The 24,610-nt window shown below is 26.3% G+C and overlaps 1 protein-coding gene and 1 non-coding gene across 2 annotated transcripts in view; one reads left to right on the top strand and one right to left on the bottom strand.

Moving 5' to 3' along the window:
* Positions 1–24,610, bottom strand: part of LOC113548896 (bifunctional heparan sulfate N-deacetylase/N-sulfotransferase) — a 61,129-nt gene that overhangs the window by 13,021 nt on the left and 23,498 nt on the right. The window contains exons 2-5 of the mRNA XM_026949996.2: positions 22,989–23,562; positions 9,793–10,008; positions 2,523–2,775; positions 405–800 (exon numbers count right to left, since the gene is read on the bottom strand). Of these exons, the coding sequence (XP_026805797.1) occupies positions 405–800; positions 2,523–2,775; positions 9,793–10,008; positions 22,989–23,122 (999 nt within the window). The 5' untranslated portion in view covers positions 23,123–23,562. The remainder of the gene's footprint in view (positions 1–404; positions 801–2,522; positions 2,776–9,792; positions 10,009–22,988; positions 23,563–24,610) is intronic.
* Trnas-aga lies at positions 20,833–20,914 on the top strand. Its single transcript has one exon. It is a non-coding gene; the product is annotated as a tRNA-Ser (tRNA).

Raw genomic sequence — 24,610 nt, 5'->3', positions numbered from 1 at the left:
CTTTAAATTTATATCGAGTCAACAATAACTTTTAAATGTTGATGTTCAAACTCAATACTCATATATGTATATATAAATTAAATAAGTTAATTTATTGATTATAATTTTAATGAAACAAGAAAAGTTTGAATGTTTTTTTGTAATAAATAATTTCTTATAAATGTTCGTAATAATTAAGCTTTTACGGTATAATAATATTATATTTTTTAAACTATACGACGCTGTGATGCTACAACATAGGAATTTTGAAATTGAATTGCGTTAAAAAAGTATTATATTGTGCGACTTATGGAATAATGAAAAATGGTTTCATAGGCACAACGAAATTCACGCGTTTGGTGGTAGAGTGGTGGCAAGGAGAAGTGATAGTGCATTATACTACGTGAGGTAAAAAAAAATCTTACATGCACGTCTTCCTTCCACATCCGGATTCCGCTCTCGCCGACGAATATGTCATCGATATCCACGAGCACCTGACGCTCCAGCGATATGCTTAGTAGCCCTTTGCTAAGGTATGACAGCGAGTCGAGAAACAACAGTCGGTGCAGCCAGAAGTTGAGCCCGTTGCCGAACAATACCCTCGATATCCCATCGTACATTCCGTGGTCCTGCATAACCGTGGCCAACGGGACGTACTCGCCTTGTTCACCGCCGCTGCTGTTACTGCCCCAGGCCACCGGTTCATATGTCGTATGATTGGCAGTGAACACGGACCAATCGTCACCTGGCAATGGCCCTTGGTATACGCCACCAGCCCGAGCAACTCTCAATACTGGCGACGCTGAGTTCAGCATTGCGTCCTATATATACATTCGATATACAAATTATTTAGATGCTATCTTATGATAAGTAAAAAATATATTATAAAATAATCTATTCTATAAATCTATAGTAATTTTTAAACCGAATGTCCACTATCAGAAAATTCTGAATATCGTAATCGACGCTTACATACTTGCTTTATAAGGGAGGTTGATAAAAGAAAATCAAAAATTCAAAAAAGCTTTAAGATGTAATAATTCTACATAAGTACCATTAATGGTTGTAACATAATTATTAAGAAATTTCAGAGAACCTGGGAAAAGCTATTTATAATAGTTATAAGAAACCAAATGTTTACCAAATAAAAAGTTGAGAACTTGATAGGGCATTATTTTATTTTTTTTTTACAAAAATGGTACTAATGGTTATTTGGAAGATATAGCGTATTATAATATTATTAAATATTATAATACTACAACTAAATAGTAGTATTTTTATTGTTATTGTATTTTAAAATTGTATTTCTAATAGTGTTAAATTTTGCTAATAGGTAGATATACTCACAATTTTTATTACATAGCAGTATATTTTTCAAAATCAAATTTTGAACAAGTAGAATAGATAATTACAATGATTAGTTACAATTATTTAATATTTATATAAGCGGAGTTGAAATTCAGCATTTGGTTGGATGTCGTTAATCTCACTTTGCTCATCTAACTTATTACTTAAAATACTTAAGTTATAAGTTACAATTACAACTATTATAAACTGTAATGTATTATATCAAATTTGATTTATATATAAATATATATATTGATACTTTAAATACTCCTAAAAATGTTCTGCTTCTGAGTATAAAATAAAACATGTATGTTGTCATTCAAAAGTTAAGACTTTTAAAAAGTAATAGTAAGAAGTCACAAAGTATGTTTTCTTGTAATGTTATCAAATAATGAACATTTTGAAAAAGTTTAAATTATTAGCTATATTTATAATAAATAAATTAAGTCGATAACTTAAAATATTTACAATAGTACGATAGTACCTAGTATTTTGGCATATTACCACAATCAAGGTTAAATACGCATCGAGCCGTTATCGTCAAATCAATATTCGTCAGTGACAATGAAAATAAATACCTAAGTAAAATAATATTGAGTTTTATATTTAATATTATTTAATATATATGTATATGGGTTGAGATTAATATTTCTTAGAAAATATGCTTAATATGCGTATGAAAATTAATGAAATATGCACTTTTTCTCTAAAATTAAAGAAATGTGCAAAATATGCATTTTAAATTCACTATCGTATGGTCTGCTATAAATCAAGAGCATATAGAACCATTTGCAACTCTTAAAACTTCCGAATTCCACTTATTACTATTTACCAGTTATATACCTCATAAATCATAATATATTGCTATATTAATATATAATATATATTTAATACTAGCAATAATTACATAACAATATATAAGATTTGTACGTTTCAAGTTTTCAATGCTGAATAATCTGTATCTTTTTTATATTTTAACTGAGTCAATAGTGAGGTGTGCCGAAGCACTCTTGGTCACTTTCTCTGGGTACGCTAATGTTTTGTATAACCAGAGACCAGAGTAATTTTTATCGGCGCAAAATTAATATTTAACAAACAATTTATAGAAGAGTATTCTTTTGAAAAAATAAAATGTATAGAAAAATTAAACTATTGTAATTTGATTATGTATATTATTTTTGTTCATAAATACAAACCCTGAGAGATAGTTTCGTGTGCATGTGCAACGGGAATCCTTTGACCTTAACGCCGGTCATATGGCGATTAGCTGGTGGGAAAAATCCCAATATGCCGACCCCGTATTCCCTACAGTACTTGTCCAACAGCTCTCTGTTCCATTTGTCCATGTTGAGATACCGATGGTAATTCTCAAACACGATGACGGAATATCGGCCTTTGTCCAAATTCGTCAGCGCCGGTAAAGATTTGCCGGCCACTTCCATTTTATATCTGCAACAGAGATACATAGCATACAAGTGTGAACGTAATACGATTTAGGTAGGTACATTACAATATTATTATTATTATATGATATGCCTACTAAAATTAAAAATCTCGTAAAAGGGCCGCCGCCGTATTATACACCTGCACTTTGTCGGCGCGATACCGACCGGCCATTCTCGCAACCATTATATATTTATTATATTGTACCTACACGGTCCATTATGTCGTACATAATGTGTCTATGTATGATATATTATTATATATATATACGGTCGATGGTATAAAATTAACGAGTGTGTAATGTGTACAATAATAATGGATAATATATATCGAAGAAGAAGAATGTGCACTATTATACATGAATAGTAGGTACATTATTATTATGTTTATAAGCGAGTCAAGTTTCACCGCCCGCGCGTATGAGCGAGAGAAAAAACTGTACAGGCAATCACGGGCAGATGAAAGGTGTGTGCACGTAAGAGAGACATGCGCTGTAGGGACGACTCATTTACCCGTGTGCAAAATGTATTAAATATTATATTATTGCACTATATCTTGCATAGCTCTCATCGATAGAAATTGTTATTATTATTTTGTTGTTGCCTACATTGCTATATGCCTCAAAATAAATTTCCAATTCATTATAGTACGATAATTTTGGAATACATGTTCGACAAAACGCCGACCGAGAAAGGACCACAAATTAAACAAAGGGTCTTACATTTCACGCAAGCCGTCACGTTTTTTTAAATAAATTAATGGATGATTGTAATTTCACTGATATGTGCCAAAACACCAACAGTAATATGCAATTCGAAAAAAAAAAACAATCACATGAACTCTATACCGGTCTTTGTTGTTAGATTTTGTACATAATTTTTATTAGTTTTCATTTAAAGATTTTAAATTATACCTATCTTTTAGAGAATTTAAATACGATATAAAACTATGATTAAATAATTATATCGGTTCGAATCATGATTTATTGATAAGCAAAATTGCATAATTGTATAAAAATAAAAATAATGAAATATAAGACATAAGAAATCAAATTGAAATTACCATATATTTAATATTTTTGTTACATATAAAGAGTCAACCTCTATCACCTAATAACTGACATGAGTACTAACGCTTATCATAATTGCCGCTATTGTATAAAAACTTAACCACAAGACAGCGGTTTTTATGACACTGGAAAACTGCACGCAAATCGTTAATATCGAATGAAGACAGTGATAGAGACAAATTTTTTTTTTATTTAAGTGGCCGTACAGCACACGCTTGATGTGTGCATTTGGCGACTGCGGCTAAGAATACAGTTTTTAGATATAGTTTCGTCTCCGATTATATAACATAAACATCTGACGGAAATCTAATACGATATGACGTGATACGATATCCCGCTCGTTACTTGCCACGGACTAAATTTAATGAAATAAGTTTTCGTAACACCGTATATACGACATTATTGCATGTATATACAATATGTGTAGTTGACGATAGTCGTAAGTGGCGAGATTAAGTCTCAGCGCTGTGTGTTCGAGCGAAAAGAAAAACGTCAATATAATATTATACATGCGTCATATTAATAAAATACAAGCGTATATAATATACCTATATACAGAGTGATTCACAACCATTATTTTCTTCAAGAATGAACTTATCCAAATTCCGAATAGAATTTTTAAATATACTTAAAATTCCATAGATTTTTTGTACTACTTAAGGAGTGTTGTATAGTGATATTAACTTCTGTTTTTTAAATGAGCACCACCTTTTTTACTGTGAATTATTTAGCGAATAATTTTACTAAACATTTTAACATATTAAAATCAAAATTTAAACGAATAGTCATTTGTTAAATAGTTTATAGTAAAAGGAGAGTGATAATTATTGCGGTCATATACACATAAAATATGACGGGATGACATGAAAATGCTATACTTAGGCTATACTTATAGGTATAAAATTAAAATTCGAATAAGTAGGTGTAGGTATATACTATATATAAACTTTACTTAATACAAATAATTTTTAGTCGAGAATATAGGAAATATACGGTTAAAAAATACTGAAACCGTCATTAAAAATTTACAATATACCAATAAAAACCGAGTATAATATTATGATTTTTTAATATTATTGTTAATCATATATATTATAATAATAATCGAAACCTAACTTATATGGTTAGTAATAGTTGATAAATTATTATTACAGAAAAAAAAGTTGCACGCGAGTATAATAATCATGTATGTAGTTTTATTTCACTTAATGCATGGCCTAATCCATTGTGTCTACATGTGAATATAGTATAATACGTGCAGGTATATAATATTATCTTTTTCATTGTTTGATTCCAAAATTGTTCCAGTTGCTGTCATTTCATAGCGTTTTAAACATTGACTTTAAACCATTTTCCCGGGAAATATAAGTAATATATATATTTTAACTATTATCATTTACATTATTGAAGCATAAACTACAAAAATACAAGCATATAATTCCGGAGAGGATGGAAGCAGTGTCCGCGATTTCAATTGATCAAAAATAAATGACAATCGTATAATATAGGCATATAGCTGAAAGATGGGTATAATAATTATATTCATTCAAAAAAGTATTATATTCAGACACGAAAAATTTGTTTTCCGAACAATAGAATCATGTTACTAATAATGGATTTATCTTTTTTACGGCTATAGGCACCAACAATTTGCCACCCCTATAATAGATGAACCAGTTACAAATGTTACAATACCCCCTCTAAAATACCTAATCTAAATATTAAATATATAAACAATAGTAGTGGACATCTATTTGAATTTTTAGGTTATTTTTTCGCCTTTTATTTAGCCTACTTTGAAAAAATGTTAATCAATGTTCACTGAATTTTAATAAAAACCTACAATGATAATTTTTATTAATTATAAACTATCAATAATAAAACAAAACTATAACTATTGTTAGAAACATTAAGTAAAACACTAGCTGTAATTTAGGGTATTTAATATAATAAAAAATTTATTTTTATAATACAAATTAAAAGGCATACAAAACAGGTGTTTAACTTTAACATCTCAACTAATTTATACTACATCTGAACTTAACTTAACTATTTTAACTGTAAAAGTTGAAGTCTTGCTTTTTGATTTGCAAATGATTGCACGATGTTTCAAACACAGATAGTGAAATAATATAATAATATTAATAATCAAGTTTTTGATTATTATTATTGTTACAGTCCCGAGTTCATAATAACAACATAGGATTGCCGAATTAGTAATATAGTGTGGCAGCGTGAGCGGTATTTATACAAAAATATAAAAATTACGCACATTATTAATTATTTACTATTTATTTTAGGATGTTATACCTATGTAAAATATTACAACTTTAAAGTATTAATATTCTAATATTAATCCTAACATCACAAAATGTGTTCTGTTGAACACAAATTAGTTATGATCCACATTAGTAAGACAGAGACAACACATGCGACTAGAATGTCCTCTTAAATATAAAGTAATTAATATTCCAATTCTTTTTATACGTTTGATGTTGTTTTTTAATGAAACTACAAAAATTGCCACCACCCCCCTCCAAATTTTGCTGCCCTAGGCAGCTGGCTACAGTGCCTAATGGGAAATTCACTTCAGTTAATATAGCTAGTAAATACAACAATATTGAAGGTAAAGTAAGTCTTACGCCTTTATACAGTACATCTAAAAGATTTGGCAGAACAATCTGACCTAACTATTGGGACATTGTGACACATATCATTTTTACATAGAAATGCATTTATACAATCATTCAATAATATTTTTAAGTTGGATAGTAAATATTAAAAATAAAAATATAAAATATTGATGGCATGGTCAGCTATTGTTGATTCACCATACAAAATAATAGACGTTATTAAAAACTATTGATAAATTAAGATATGCATTTATATTTTTGAAATGAACAAGTTTTCATAAAAAAAAAATGTATGTTTATAAACATAAAAAAAAATATACAAATGAAATTTTGTTAAGCATAGGTACAACACATATTAATTCCATGTACTTAGAGTATGCATATTTTCATTGGTACAAAGATATTTACTTGTATACTAATAAATAATAAACAATGATTTGACGTTATTTTGTAGAATATTTTGTTAGTCAAATGATATTGATAAATATAAATACTTTTACAAAATGCAATTTTTAGATCACCACAAATAGTAGTAAATATGTATACTAATAATTGTCTTGGTACAGAAGAATTTTCAAATAACGATAGAATTGCAACAGCGCAATAAGATACAATAACGATTTTGGAGCCGATGTCCGTTGTCGATAACATAACTGGAAAACAAAAATAAAACTTCAAACTATTAAAATTTAAGATTAAGAACTTAGATTACAGATATTGTATTAAAGAAAAACAAAATTTACAAAGCATGAGATGAAATTAAAATAACTAGTGGAAATTAAAAAAAAATTTTGAACATGGTTGAAGCTACAAAGTTTCAAATGAGTATGGCTGAATATACTGATATTATATAGGTTATATATCTGCTATTCAGTGGTTTAACATATAACCGAAAAAATTGCTTAAAAACATATAAAACACATTTTTTCATCCTAATAAGAAATCTAAGAACAAAACTCATCGCTAACATAAAAGTTAAAACCATTACGTGTACCAACTGGAAAAAGAAAAAACTTAGGATAGATTGCATCTTATTGGTCTATACGCAATCACTACCAAACCACCGTCATAATGGACAAAACACACACAGCAAAACTTTCGACAGTTTGATATAACAAAAGTTCAACGCCGGACCTAAAGTTAAAACGGTATTTAGCCACACATGATCCTGCCTTTTACCTATGGCTTTTGCTTTGATCTTTTCGCGAGGGTAGAATGTGCGCGAAACGTTAGAGATTTGGTCGGTGTTTCGATTGATGTACCAAAAATAATTAGCAATAACTATATGACTATATAGTTGTATATATACTGCACAGCTGCTAAGAACGTGTTTTATCGATTTGGAGGCTTTCGACGGTTTATTATACTTCGATCTAATTATTATTATATTTACGACACACGTAAGTCATAATACTTGAAAAACTCGACTTAGTCCATCATTCATTATTATCCTGTAAGGAATTAATCCAACGCCACATCAGGATAATAACATAATATCATACACAGACATACGACTATATTATCAGTATACACGTCTGATTTCACCATCGTTGTTTGAATAGCAGATTGATTTATAATTATTGTATTTAGTTGTTCACTAATATACACAACTTATACCTAACGGAGTTACTATAAATTATTTCATTTTAAGATGGCTATATAGTATTAATTTCAAAATACTTCAGTGAATATATTACTGTTTCACAATGAAAACATTAAAATCCCCCTAACTGTAAATATTTAAAATCTAATTAATTTTCCAAAAATATAACAAAGTATTTAAAAATATTAAAGCCAAAACAAAATTTATTGCAAAATGATTTTCAGATGATATATTTAATTTCTTACTTAAACATTACTATAAATTTATGATTAGATTATGCATTTTTGGTTGTTTTGTACAATTTATAGGATTAAAAAATTATAACAGTAGCCTTTTATGCAAACTTGTAGTAACTTGTTAAAAGCCATAGAATATAATTTACAATAAGAACAAGCTTAGTTTAAGAAAACTCTAATTATGAGTTATGACTAACACTCAGTTAGAGGGTCTAAATAATTAAAATTACAATGTCATTAAGTTAACATAAATAGCACTTTCGATTATATGAGGCGTTTCCTTTGCTATAATTATGGCTAAAAAAGTAGTCAGTTAAAATACGCGTTGGTTAGATGCTGGATTTATATATAGTTAATAATTTTATTTCAGAAGTACTTAAATGACATCGAAAATATATTTATATTCTGTATATTTAAATAATAAAAAAAAGCCGAATATTAAAAGAAAAATAAGGATCACAATATGAAAAGAACATTCGTATAAATTTTATAAGTTTGTTAAGTAAATAAATTGTGTATTCCACGTTAAAAGCAAAATAAGGATTTTCCAAATATGCAATTATAACAAAATATATGTTCCAGATTTTCCGGAAATTAACGACTAAATTAAACAAATATAATGAATTTATAGACACTAGAAACAATTCAAACAAAACTATATCCAATACGCAGTAAATTGTAAAGTAACAATTTAGATGTAGTTATGACAAAACGTTTAAGAAAATATTTTTTCTGCAGATATTTTATAAGAACGAAAATAAAATTGAATGTTTTTTTAATATAATTTAAATTAAATTAAATTGAATATATCTGTGTTTGAGTTATTCTATATTATTGATATAATATTATACTCATAAATATAAAATTCTAAACAAGCTAAAAAAAGTTAATTTAAATTTTTTTGCATATGTTTAAAAATAGTTTTTGTATAAATTTGTAGGACGTCAAAATGTTCATATATTTACTAGTTGCGATTTATACATGGATTTAAAATTAACTATATACTTGCAAACTCATGACGTACTTCGCATTAATGTATTAGGTATTATTACTGATAATAGTAATATCAGGTTGTAGTAGAAACGTTTTCCTATTCGGGAGTTTTTAAAACATATAATAGGATAATTTTTTTTATGAGGGAGTTATAATCTTCTTAATAAAAGTAATCTGCAAAAGGGCTACAAGTTTCAGAAAAAACATCATTATTTAATACTTAGGAGTCTTAACAATTAAATTAAAAATTATACCTGCTCGTCTATATAAAATTATATTTAGATTTTATTATTAACATAGGACTGCATGTCTGCATAGAAGTTTGTCAGATAAATATATTTTAAGGGGCTAAAAATACTTAAGAGGTATATTATCTTTGGAGACGATATAATTTATCTATTATATAAACCTATTACGAAAAAAGATATCAATTATAAGCATAATTTTTGCTTGTATAGTACACGCAATTGGAAAGTTCTGTTTTCTTACCTCAGTCTATTATGGACGAGTGTCTCGGCTAGTTCTCTGCCGAGCCTCGGATATGCAGTCTCAACAAGTAATAATAACTTAGGGTCGGTCCTAGAACGACCATCGCCTGATCCTTGGTGCGGTGGTCTGTGATCCGTTGGCGGTGTGGATTGAAAATGTGGGCACATGCCGTACGGTCGCATCCGAACCATTTTATGTTCCCGTCGCATCAGCAAACTTAAAAATAAAATATAAATGTGAATGAGCATAAAAAAATATTGATTATGAAAATAATTATACTATTTATGTGAAATACTTTTAAAATTTTAGTGAATTTATTTGAGCTTTTTAATTATTTTTATCAAAAATAAAACACTGTTCAATTATAAATCACTACTAATAATCTCTTTTTTGTTATTATAGTAAGATCAGATAAAATAAAAATAACTCTTAAATTAGAATATTATTATGATCAATTATTTTATTTTTCATAATGACTGAATCATTGCATTGAAATAAGGAAAATACGTATTTCTTTAAACTTTAAATGGTGAAATCATTGTAACAAAATAGGTAGGGAACAACAATAAGAAGAAGATCCCTTTATTCAATTTTATTATTCTATACTTCATATTTATCTTATATATAAACGATTTTCTGAAAAACTTAACTCATAATTAGTTATTAAGAGGCGGTCAGAAAAATAAAAATAAAAATAAATATTAAGTACTAAATGATATTATATAGTAAACAAAAAGTAATAACCGAATGATATTTCATAATTGTTCAATAAAAATATTATGAATTACAAACAATTTAAAGTATTTCTTCAGTCATAACAAATTTCTTAATGCGTACACTCATTTTTTTTTGTTATTAAAAAAGCATAATAACAATCAGTAATACATTTGTTTATACAATAAGTAATTTTTATATTAGATTAAATAGCGGGATATTACAGGGTAGGAATGTATTCTACAACATTTCTAAAAAATTAATACCAATTGCAAGCAACTACTAACATAATAAAATATAGTTTGTTAATTTGAAGTTCTCGTTGAAATGAATTATGTTAGTTTTAATTTACCTTGTTACACATCATTATTTTATTTATATATACAAGCATCTATTATCAAGACAAAATATTAATTAGAGTAATAATTACAAAATTAAAACAATACTAATTAATAAAGTCTTGAGCTTTCCACTCTTATTGTCAATATTTTTGGAAAATACTTAAAACAAATATTTTTTTAACATTAACATTTTATAGGTTCTTATAATATAGTAACAACATTATTTTATTTTATTTTGAGAAAAAAATAAAACCATACATAATAATTTTAAATTATTATTTATATCTAAAAATTTAATAATTTAAAAACAAAGTATTATTTTTTATGATAGTTGAAAATTCCAAATTATGTTGTGTATGAAGTATAAAGTATAAAGTAAATATGTTTATTATAAAATCAAGTTGCCTTTTTTATGTTGGTTTTATTAGCCAATCTAAGTATAAAGTTTTCCAAGTAGTATTTAAATTTAATAATATTTCTTGCTCCAAGGTTTATAAAATTAATCGACGAAGATACATGATGAGAATAATAAGTTAATTTAGCGAATAAAAAGATTTATTTTACTAAAATATCAATTTAAAAATGACCAAAATATAGTTTATTTAAGGAAATAATTTATTTGATTTAATTTAATTAATATTCAGTTAAAAGAATCTAACTATTATTACGATATACATATTTGTCATATTTATATAATTTTCAATCAACCTTACACATTTACCATGTCCATACCGAATTGAGTTACGACTGTTACAGTGATAGGAGTCTTTAAAAATATACAGTACTACACCCCTAATATTAATACAAATGTAAATACCTATCTATACTCAACAGAATACAGGTACACTGATGTTATTAAACAATGGGCATACAGATATTTTGGGAATAGAAGTTTTGATATGTAATGAAGTAAAATATACTTACTAGAGATATGTACCTACAACTAAAATAATAATAATTATTTATATTTACAAAGAAAATTGTCATCAGTCTTCAATTTAAAACAATATAGTAATATGCATTATCATAGAACGACAATAGCTATACATACAGCTAGACATATGTATAATAAATTCTCATCAATATAGCTCAATAATATGCAAGTATATATACTGAGATTATATTATGGATAAATAAGAACGCAAAGTATAACGTTCTCAATAGGATACAATTTATTTATTGTGTTTCTTGAATAATTTATGTTAAATAAAGTTCCATATCATCAATCGAATTAGTCGGTAATAAAAAAACTATTTTTTTTTTTAATTCATATAAATTGATAAAAATGGGGTTCTGAGAATATATAAGCTCAATAATAATGGGTTGATTGGATACTAATAATATAATATTATAGCACAGTGGTCGGTAACCTTTTTGGACTCTCGAGCCATATTCATGAATTAAAAAAAAGTTCGCGGGCCGGATAAAAAAAAAATTTATATTCTTAAATTATTAACTATGAAAAAAAATACTGTTTAGAACTTTAAAATAATTAAATGAACAAAAAAAATTTCGTCGTTCTAAAATTTAAAGCGGACGCAGGCCAGATATAGGACCCGCAGATTGCCAACCACTTGAATATAGCATATAATTTTAAGATTTTGTGGACAAAACTACGTTATTATTATATTGCTTAGAATTTTAGGAATGATATGACAATTAAATATTATCAGCGTATATAGATACACTACATATAATAATGCATACTATTATAAGTATTAATAGTATAATGTAATATTGAAATTATCTGTAAGTCTCAACTGATGTTTGTTAAATATAATATTGAGATATAATCATGATTAACAATTATTATTAATTATATTATAATATATTATCACGTAGTTGCTGCATATAGAAAGTATAGTAAGGAAGTTTTGAACATATTCAAAATCTTATTTTTTTTAAAAATGCTGACATTAGATAGGACTACATAATTAATGTGCAAGATTGATTTTAATTTTGAACAAATAAATGCAAATGCCTAAAATACATACAGTGTATATCAGCATATCATTGCTACGCAAAGTTTAAACAACAGCTTGTTGGAAAATACGATGGGTTCCGAAAAAAGGATCAATTTCATAGTTCAATAAACTGTATATTATTACTAACTAAGACAATAATCATAAATGTCGTTATTTTGATAACATCTCTTTATTTAAACTTAACGTAATTGTTGTGTATAGAATTCTGTACACTAATGCTGCTGCTACAATATTATAATACATTTTAAATAATATTTATATTAAAATCAGACGTTGTAGTGAAAATTTGAATTGATAAAATATTTTTAGGAGATATAAAATATGCCTTTTATTTTTCAGTCAATGTAAATTAAACATAATATTGAGTTTAACAGTAAAATGTATTATATTTATTTACATGAAAACCTTTCTCCAAAATACATTACATAAACCAAATCTGTTTGTATAGTATATAAACAGAAATTTTTCTAAATCTCATAACGTTATCCCGTTTAGGTCCTTGCGACTACTTTTTTTCAACACTCTTTGGTTTTGATTTATGAAAGGTATTGCAAATGACGTCAAAAACCTTATGCAAAGCTTTGGGTTCACATAATAACACAACGACGCCACCGCAAAATATTAACTTTACCGATTGGTGGTACATAAAAAAAATTCGGTCCTTTGAAAATGTGGAGGACCTTTATGATTTTAATGGGTCCCACAGACATCCAGAAAAAATACAAAATAACTAGTGAACGAATGACCATCGTTGTAAAAAGAGAGGAATCTGTAGTTTATTTTTTTTAAATATGTTTTCATTGTTGAATACTAACTAAATAGGACAATGGTTATATAACGTAAGTTTTAAACTTGATATATACCTAGTACTAACATGACACGTTTCAATAAAATGTCTGGATTAATTATATATGTGAACGCTCATTAAGAGGGGGACATGGCAGAGCACTTACCCCTCCCCCTAAATAATTAAGTGAACTTATAATTTAATAAATATTACCATGATATTACCTAATAATAAAATAGCATAAGATCAATTGTTTCTCTTAATCACCTAAACTTCAACAAAGATATAGATTCATTCAGATGTAATTTTAATATGTTTGAAATAAAACGAAGAAATTTGCAATTTTTATTTAACGAAACTGAATAATAAATTTATTTAGGTACATTTGATTGTTTTTAAGGTATTTATAAATTTATTTGTTGATATAATATTAAATCTTTATTTGACTAAAATTTTACTTATTAGAGCTCATGATTATATATTTATTATTTAACTTCCTAAGTACTAGTATAAAAAATTTAAATATAAGTGAATATACATTTTAAAGTTAAAATAGTGTACCAAATGTGATATTACATTTATGTATTAATATTGAACAGTAGTATATATATTTATTCACTAATTATAGTCAGATAATATTGTACGATTTTCTACAATAATACAAAATTATACACAATTAATCTTTACATTTTAACATAATATATAAAATAAAATAATAATTTGATATAATAAAATAAACTTTTAAGCTGAAAAAAGACTAAACTAAATATACTATATTATATATTATACAATATACATTATAAACATATATAGAGTAATTCGTCAAGGACAATAACCTCTTTTTTCTTTAATAATGGAGTAATTAAAAATATGATTTTTAGAATTTTTAAGTACGTTTGAAGCATATTTAATACAATTTTTTGTATCATTAAATTGGTCTTATGGCGATACATATTTTTGTTTTTCAAATGAAGACCCCTTTATTTTACCCATTATTAAAAAAAAAAGGGTATTATGTGTCCTCGGTCCATCATCCTGTATAATATACAATGTACCTATATATATTAAATCATAGTTTAATAGGTACTCAATTAACTACCTGCATAAGTCATTAGCATAATTATTTTGCTAATAAAAAAGGTTATATATATATATATATATATAAGTATAATTAATTATTTTATCACCTATTAAAATTATTTATTTTTTAATAAAATCCAGAATATTAAAAATTGACTTTAAATTTTATTTAAAACAAATACTATCTATGTATGTTTTATTATTTCCAATAAGACCATCAATCATTCTAAAATGTTAATAGTTAATATTAAATCAATTCATATAAAATCTAAAATACTTAAATGAAAAATATCAACAGTCCACTTTCCGATTTAACTTGTTTTAAAAAATTTAATATAATATATATCATCCTATAAAAAAAACGAATTCTTCTTTTTCTTCTTCTTGAATATAGTTATTATATATATAAGTACTACATATTAAACATTACGACTAAATAAAAACAATGTGTCAAAAAAATATTAATAACACTATTCAATATTATTGCCATTATATTATTGTTGTTAAACAGAAAAATAATGAAAAAATGGGATAAGTTAATTTGGAGGAGAGTTGTCGAAATTTAACTTGGGCGGATCGTGAAAATAATTTATTATATAGAAATAATCCTTTGCCTAAGTTTTAGTCGTTGTACGTAGTAAACATAATCCGCGTCCTATAAATACACTAATTATATAATTCTAGTATTTGGTCATAATGCTATATGCTGCGGTCACTTATTCGTTTAGTAAATGGAAAACATAATTTCTCTAGACTAACTATATAATTAACATATTAGGTATACTGTATAAAATTACAAAACACACGTTTTAAACAAATCTTAAATATACAAATTATTAATCAAGCATTTTTTTTTAATAGTAAAACAGAGTCTTACATTTAAAAAAGTCGAAAAGTTAAATATTAATGATTCCATACCGCTATGGTATTATGTATATATTTAATATATATATACAATCATAGATAATTATACATTAATTGTATGCCGAAATCTTATATATAGTATATACATATTTTTTTATAGATAGGTACGTTCTGTATAATAAGTGGTACTTTAAACCTACGTAATTTTTTTTTTAATACGTATTATAATATATATTTCTTTTAAATCGTTTAGAAAGATACAATTAGCCAAGACTGTGTAGAATTTATAGAAATTTAACCACATTAAACATCCTAAAACCTTTACCATTTCCCATAATATAGGTGTAGCGAAAACTTTAGAATGAAACTTATAAATTATTTATAAAAGTTATAAGAATTTTACAATGATATTTGATACTGAATATACTATAAAATTGGATTTTTATAAATTAATTTTAGATTAAAACGAGTGAAGTGTACGATAATGATAATATACGTACACACCTTAGTCGCAGTAATTTCAGAAGTAAACTTAAACGTATGTTTTTACACTGTACACATACATAAATATTACATACACCATCTGACACATACTTTGAAATAACTCTGCCTAGAAACTTACGAAAAACCTTATAAAGACAATAATATGTACATGCTCGTAAAAGTGAATAAAAATTCGTTTGTACGTATTACATAATATTCTAATAATAGCTAATGTGCATAACGTTTAATTTGGATAACGAAGAAAAATTATCATCATAATAATTTATGTATCTATATTTAACCACACAACCTTCAAATAGAAAAATCATTATCATTTATAAATTATAATATGTTTGTGTTAAATATAATTTGCGATTTTATAATAACGACAAAAAAACTCAACTACACCGTACCTATCACGAATATAAAAATATTCAAATAGATTATTTAAAATACTATTTCTTTTTAAATTAATAACTTTTGATTAAAACAAATTAATATCTTATTTCTCATGTACCGTGAAATTTTACGGTTGTAATATTTTAAATAATTATATTATGCTGCAGCGCAAAAACAAAACAATTTTGAAGAAAAAAATAAGACTACTTCTATTGGTAGAATATTTAAGGCTTTAAAAAATAAAGTCACCACTTTAACTTAATTATACGTTATAAGTACTTATATAACTCATCGTAACGATAACCAATAAACGTAAGTGTAACGTACACAAATAAAAATAAAAGTCTGAGACTCCAGCAAATATAACGTATCTGAGTAACCTAGTCCTACAATAACGAATCCCGCGATAATACGGTTACTTCTATATATTTTATAATCGTATTATATTTTATAAAAGAAAAATTATTATTATTTTAGATTCTGAATAGAAAAATGAATGTATTGGTTTTAAGCTTTGTTTTACTTTATCTAATTATTTTATTTTTTATTTATCTTTTTTTGTATGGAGGGAAATCTGACATCTGGTTTCTGCTAGTAGCAAGTTGGATCAAAATGCTAGTTGAAACGTTTAAAGTTCATATGTTTGATAAATTATTTTTTAGTTTAAAATGCATTCAATTTTTAAAACCAATAGCTTAAAAATGCAATACAAGATCAAAAAATTATCGTAAAGTTATAATAATATACTTTTTTTTTTTTATGGACAACTAAAGATCAAATTTATTAGATAATAATAATAATAATAATAATAATAATAATAAGGAATAATTCTTGAAAGATTATATTGTGATTTAGTTATTATTCAAAATATATTTAATCATAAAAACGTTTCAGAATATTTATGTGTTCTATTTAGGAATTATAATATCCCACTACTTAAACTATAAGTTGATTATCATGCTTGTGCAATAGAAAGTACATAAGTAAGCTGCATGAATAGTATTATCTATCATGTATAATATAATATGTATACAGAGTGTATGAGTATATCACAATCATTTGAAGTATTTAAATATGTATCAATTCAGTAGGAACAGATAAACCAGGTATGTATAATGTATTAAACAGATTTTAAAATGTAAATAAATAGAAAACGTATGAATAAAATAATCTTATTTTTTTGGCAAAAGCTACCTACCTAGTTCACGGTGAATAATGCATAAAATATACTTTTAATGAAATATATAATTTAAAACATTCTTGCCAATACAAATAATAAATTAACTAAAATCGGTAATAATAAACAATAAGTAAATGTATTTATACCGTGAAGCGTAACTTATTAACAGTTGATTAGACATAATATAAGAATTATTCTTATATAATTATTTTATTTTATTATAAGATTTAATTTAATAAATACCTATTATTCAGTATTATATTTTATATAGTGACTTACATAGTCACTGAAGTTAATTAATTAAAAAAAATTATATAGACTTGAACTTAAGCAATATGACATCTTATCGCTTTTGTACCAATACAAACATTTCATTATCTAGTATCACAAAGTTTAAACATTTTCTTCTAATTTACTTTTCATTTGATAAATTATTAAAATATTAGAATAAAATGATTTTATATCTAATACATTTTGAAAATAATATACCATCAGACACAAAATATATTTAAGCTGTTCCAATAAGAAACGCAAAACGAATTCTATTAATTCACAACTCACCTTTGTTTATTTATACTGAAGTAAAAATGGTAACTTATTTAAAACTTAAAAAACACTAGAATAACTTTCATGTTAAACATTAACAGGCCTAATTATTTACTTCTAAAACTTTATTACACCCGGCCATTTATATTTTATGCATAATTTACCACCTAAAAACATTATATAATTGCACACATTTTTATTGTCCATTTAATATTTAACAAAAATTGTTTAAAATTAATGAGTTACACAATTTTTTTTAGAAAATATTTATTTCACAAAAGTTATTTTAGAATGAAAAACAAATAAAACTAATTAACGCCCATAAACCAGCTATAGTAATATGTATGAACTACTTTTTTTTATTACCTAGGTATAACGTAGATATTTATTTTAATAATACTATACGAAAATTCGTATACGCTTCCTCACAACAAAAATATATTTTAATTTGTATGCTCAGTGACCTCAGAGGTATTATTCCAGGCGGGTTCGTATAATGCAGCTAAATATTCTTTTAGTTAACAACATGATGTCCATCACAAATTTGGTCAAATAGGCAGTGAGCCGTATATTTAAAATATTGGCACAAATTTACTATATTTGCTTATTATTAATTAGGTACCATAATATCTAATTCAAAACCGACCACTTACTCGTCTTGTACCTATTTTATTATGATTATCTGCAGATGATCGAAATTTTACTTACAATAAGGAAAGAAAGATCAATATTATATTGTATGCAGGAACATATTAAGCCAAATAAGCCCTAGGCGTATTCATTTTTCTTAGCTCTTTTATCTAAAAATCAATTATTTTTACAAACAAATAAAAATATAAAAACCTCACAGAACACACTAAAAAGTTTAAAAAATAACACAGAAAATACAACAGACATCGCAAGACTTGAAAAAAACATTCGAAACACAAAATATGGAAATAAAATATTATATATATATGGATATGCGGTCATAGAAATATAAAAGGAAACGAAAAATCATACAAAGAAGCTAAAAAATCAATAGAATCTATAAACATACAATTCTTATGAATATTAAAATCTATATAGACAAAAAAAAATAGGCAACATTCAAGTTAAATGACAATAATCCTGTAAGTACTGGCGAAAAACAATATTCAAAACCATGGGAATTCAAAACACTATCATCGAATGACAAAATTTAAAAATTTAAAAATAAAAAAACTATAATAAGCAGTCTTTGTATTGGTCATCCTGCAATATCATACATATAAAATGGATTAATGGCAAAAAGTAAAAAATCAATATTTTATAAAATCTGTGCTATGTGGAACGATACTAATAGTAAGATTAATTTTAACTTAATGTAACTAATGACCTCGCAATCGTCATCATAATACCGCACAACTTGGACACAGCAATAGGATCTAACTCTAAGTTCAACAACCAAATAATACATTTTATTAAATAAAATAAAATTATTATAGTTAAATCTAACCTATAGTTAAAATGTGTAATTATAAATATAGAAAAGAATTCAAAATATTGAATATTAATTTAAAAAATGTAAATATCTTAAATTAAAGACTTATTATGTTGCCTATGCTAAGACAAATAAATTAGTTATCAAGCAATAAATTTTTGAAATAAATAAATAGTAATATAGAATTCACATAAGACATAATATTATCACTGACGTCTACGTATTTTTTTTTTTACCGTGATATGAATTATAGAAAAAGTTTAAAGCGATCAAATTTCAGTCAAAAAAAAGTTTTCATTATTTATTTTGTCTCTGAAAACTTATATTAGTGAATAAAAATAATAAACCTATCAAAAGTTTAGCCAAGGTACCTGACGTCTACCTCGTATATACAGGTCTCCTGTTTGTACCTAAGTACACACTACACATATTACATATATATATATATTATAATTATATGGTTAAAAAAACGATGAACGTTTATTATATAAAATATAAATCAGAAATTACAATTGGTTATCATTGGTATTAAGGACATCATCAAACGGTGTGGTATTAATATTAATATTAGGTATTGTACCCATATTTTCTAGTGCTATATCAATATTATAAAGGTGCATTTACAAACATCTATACACGTACCTACAAGGTACAATAAGACTACAGAATATTGATTGTTTTTTTTTCTTCAAATATTTAATTCTACGAATATTATTAAAATTCTATAATACAAATCTTATAGGATGCATGTTGCCAATGAAAAATAAATTCCATGTCGTGAAGTTGATTTGCGTGACCAATTATTATTACTCTATTATACAGACAATATATACTTTTACATGTTTTGTTTATTATTTAAAATATAATATTAATCAGTATTCGATAGCGATAGTATACAGTTTTGATTTATCATAAAAATAACACTAATTAGAATATTACGATTAAACATTAGTAAGGCACTTAATTCGTTTTATAAACAAAAAACGAATAAAAATATTACAATGCAGATAAGTACTAGGTAATACCACAACTATTAAATAAATATATGGATTATTTTTTTTAAAAAATTTAATTTTTTTATTATATGATTTTTATTTTGATTGTGAATATGATATAGGTTATAAAAAATATAATATATTGTGGAATAATTTTAAATAATAGCGCTAAATGCATACAATTTTATGTTTCTTATCACCGAAGCAGTCGTGGCCGAGCGGTTAAGGCGTCTGACTAGAAATCAGATTCCCTCTGGGAGCGTAGGTTCGAATCCTACCGACTGCGAAATATTTTTATATTGTTCATCACTTTCACAATATTTTTTTCCCAATATTTCAAGACATAATATTTTTAAAATATATTATACATAGTTGTAATCATTAGAAATATGAATTAATAATATTGAAATATGAAAAAAAAAATTATTTATAATTTTTTGTTTAGTGGCAACTGCATGTTTATTATTTTAAATAAATAATATCAATATAATATACGCTAATGAAACAATTATATCCATGAATATAATATATTATATAGAATACTACTAACAGCAATAAGCGCATACGTATGGTGTTTGTGAAGTTATAACTATAAGTAAATTACATAGATATTATTATATTTAATAATAGAGGATCCTTATTAGCCGTTACTATAACAAAATGTACTTATCTATTCAAATATGTTCCTATATCAACTAAATTATTTGTAGTTGATATCTAGTTTATTCTTAGGTATATTATATTTTAGATATTTAGATTTTTGGGTATGTTTGTAAGTAAAAACCACGATAATATATATTTTAATTTATTATATAAGTGGAAATGTAGGTATTGACAATATATAAAAAAATAAATAAAATAATACCGCTGTGTAGCTCACAATTGAAAATATTACTAAGGTTCGGTCACGTGATAAAAATAATAATATTAAATATAATATACATACTACTCGTATAGTCGTATATTACATAATATAGTATAAACGCAATAAAATATACGGTAAGGTTCCTACTAATAACTTGGAAATCTTTTACGGTCATACATGCACTATGTCCGGGTGGTAAAGGTTAAAAAAATATATTGTATTAGAAAAAAAATTTGTTATACGCTTTACATTGGCGTCTATTATTGTAATATTTGTTATACGACTAAAGAGCTACAGCGTGTACCACACGCATAATGTTTCTCAACCAATATATTATTTTAGTTTTTGCATGCGCCCTTCAAAAAATGTAATTCTTGTTTTTTAGGACCTCTTACAAGATTTTTGTTTTGTTCTCATTAAACATTTATAGAATAAATATATTTATGTGAAAAATAACATGATAAGACTATTTTCTTTTGGCCATCACCTCTCAAAAATTTAAATTCACGCGAAGATAAAAATCTAAGGCCGAAAACATTACTTAGTCAAACACTCAAGCTATAGTCACAAATCGTTTAAACAATTTACTATTGAGTTTGCATAGCAGATTTTGATAGTGACATTTTCGAAATCACTTATAAATATATTCACAAGGTTAGCATAATAGTAACTTATAAGTTAATAGGCAAACGCAATAAACAACTCAGATTTTCAAAAACTTCTGTCAGATTATTTAATATAGTAGTCACAGTACCGCTATTAATTTAAATTTTGAAAATGATGATTCAATTTTAACTAAATGATTCTATAAATTATTATTTTTACACTCTTGTCCACCGTTCATTTTATATAGTAAACAGAATAATAGAATAGCACGGGGTCACGCAATTTAAATCCTAAATATATCGATACAATCGATTTACAGACATATTAAAACATCATATATTTAGCGATCCGACTTTATTAATATTCTAACCACAAACTTAAACGTATGCAGTTATACAATATGCACTTGTCAAAACAAATATATATGTTTAAAAACCACGAAATATGTACTTTATTTTTCTTGATTTTACATGATTTACACGGGAAACTATAGTCAGTTTTTCTTTAAATTTAGATAGCAACATATTTATATTACATACTTTCTATTCTTTGCATCTAATATGATCTATAATTCATTAATCGTGTTAAAAATTGTATTTATGATATAATTTGAGCTAAAAATATTGTAAAATCTGCAATAAATGGGCTTTTAGAAAAACTTTTTAAAAATATCTCCTAAATATGCTAAACCATTTAAAATTTTTCAACTTATAGTATTTCATTTGTAATGTTATGGCTTTACGAGTAATAATAATTAATGAGTAATATATATCTAAAAAATACAATCAAACGCGCCAAAACCATAAAATATTATAATATTATAAAACTAATAAACTTCCTAAATATTGTGTATAATATAATACAACGATATACGCGTGTCTATGTATACCTGGCGATCGGTGAACTCAGGTAGTGCGTGTAATAGAATATGGAAAGGAAACCTAGCACCATGAGCGCCGCCACGCAACGTTTCACGGAAAACGGTCGGCCGGCCATCAACCGTCGGTTCTTCAGCACTGTCATTTTGGCGGTCGGTCGGTGCGTCGATTAAACGACGGTGGTGGTAGACGGAAAACGCCAGACGGTCGGCTGCAGATGAGGTCGCTGAGGCGCCGGCAGCCGGGAAGGTGATGGTCGTTGAGGACGCTGCAAAGTGGTTGTCGTTGTCGACGTCGGGAGGACAACGGTAACGATGGTGGCGGTCGTCGGGGGCAGCGGATGTGGCAAAAAACAACAACGCGCCCGGCGACAGCTCCGGCATGGCGTTACGCTGGCAGCGCGCGCCGTGTGCATGTCCGCCACACGACTGTACCACGGTGGACGGCCGTTATTGCAGTCGCTGCTCTTCTGAGCTCAACTATGCGGCAGCTACGTGTCGTATGGACGGCGGTGGATGTATTAGTGCAGACTAATGCCGTCGTGACGGCGACCGTGGTCAACTGCAGATAACGTTCGGTGGCATCCTGCAAACACAAATAACAACGGTTTTTATTTTATCATAAGATTTTATGCGTACACATTTAGAAGAATGTTATATATTTGTGTTTATATGTATCAGCTGTGTCAGAAATCAGAAGTGAAAAAAATATATGATTCAAAAAGCTGTTATACGTTGATTGCGTATAACGATATTAAGGTACATACATAGTGCCAACACCGAAAATACATAACTTTGGTATCTAAATACAATAAAATTATCCAAGTATAATAATATATATGTACATTAAAATTGAAAGTATTCAAATAGAAAACATAAAAAACAAAATTGAAGATAATATTTCAAAATTTAATAATGCAATAATAATGTATGCAAATTTATGAAGTCAATAATAAGTTACCATTACCAAAAATGAAACTTTATGAACATATTTATCTGAAGGTAAATATTTGTATATATTATTTAATCATTTAATTGTTTTCGAAACTAAATATTTTGTAATTATTTATTGTAGATACAATGGGTCAGAGAAATTAATTAAATTAAGTTTCAACCATTTAGTAAGATTAACTTACTTACAACATAGAATCCTCAGACTCAAGATATGTATATAATTTATCACAATTATTGACGGAACACCAGACTTAATCGTACACGAAGTGATAGATTTAACCAGCCGCATTACATTTTCCTAAACAAGACGGCGAGAGGAGTATGTACGAGCATACAAAAATTATACACTAAACTATAATACACAATATACTCTTATATGGACATAAACCGTCTATAAAAACTAAGCAAAATGTGTAGAGCACTACAGATTTGTCAGTATATGCTTAAATTACTTATTAATTAAAAAAATATTATTTCAATACCGTGGATGACATATAATTATCTACGTAGAAATGTACTGGAAAGTAGTCTGCGGATGCATAAATTAAGGAATAATAATAAGCATTAGAATTTAATTCAAAGGTAGTACTAAGTGAATTATACTGATGTGTATTGATTATAATATTTTATACTATGTTTTGACGATAACAGAAATATATTAAAATCAATTATACTTAAGA

The sequence above is a fragment of the Rhopalosiphum maidis genome, chromosome 1 (genome assembly GCF_003676215.2).
Source record: "Rhopalosiphum maidis isolate BTI-1 chromosome 1, ASM367621v3, whole genome shotgun sequence".
NCBI lineage: Eukaryota > Metazoa > Arthropoda > Insecta > Hemiptera > Aphididae > Rhopalosiphum > Rhopalosiphum maidis.
The sequence above is the reverse complement of the archived record's forward strand: the minus strand, read 5'-3'. Positions and strand labels throughout refer to the sequence as shown.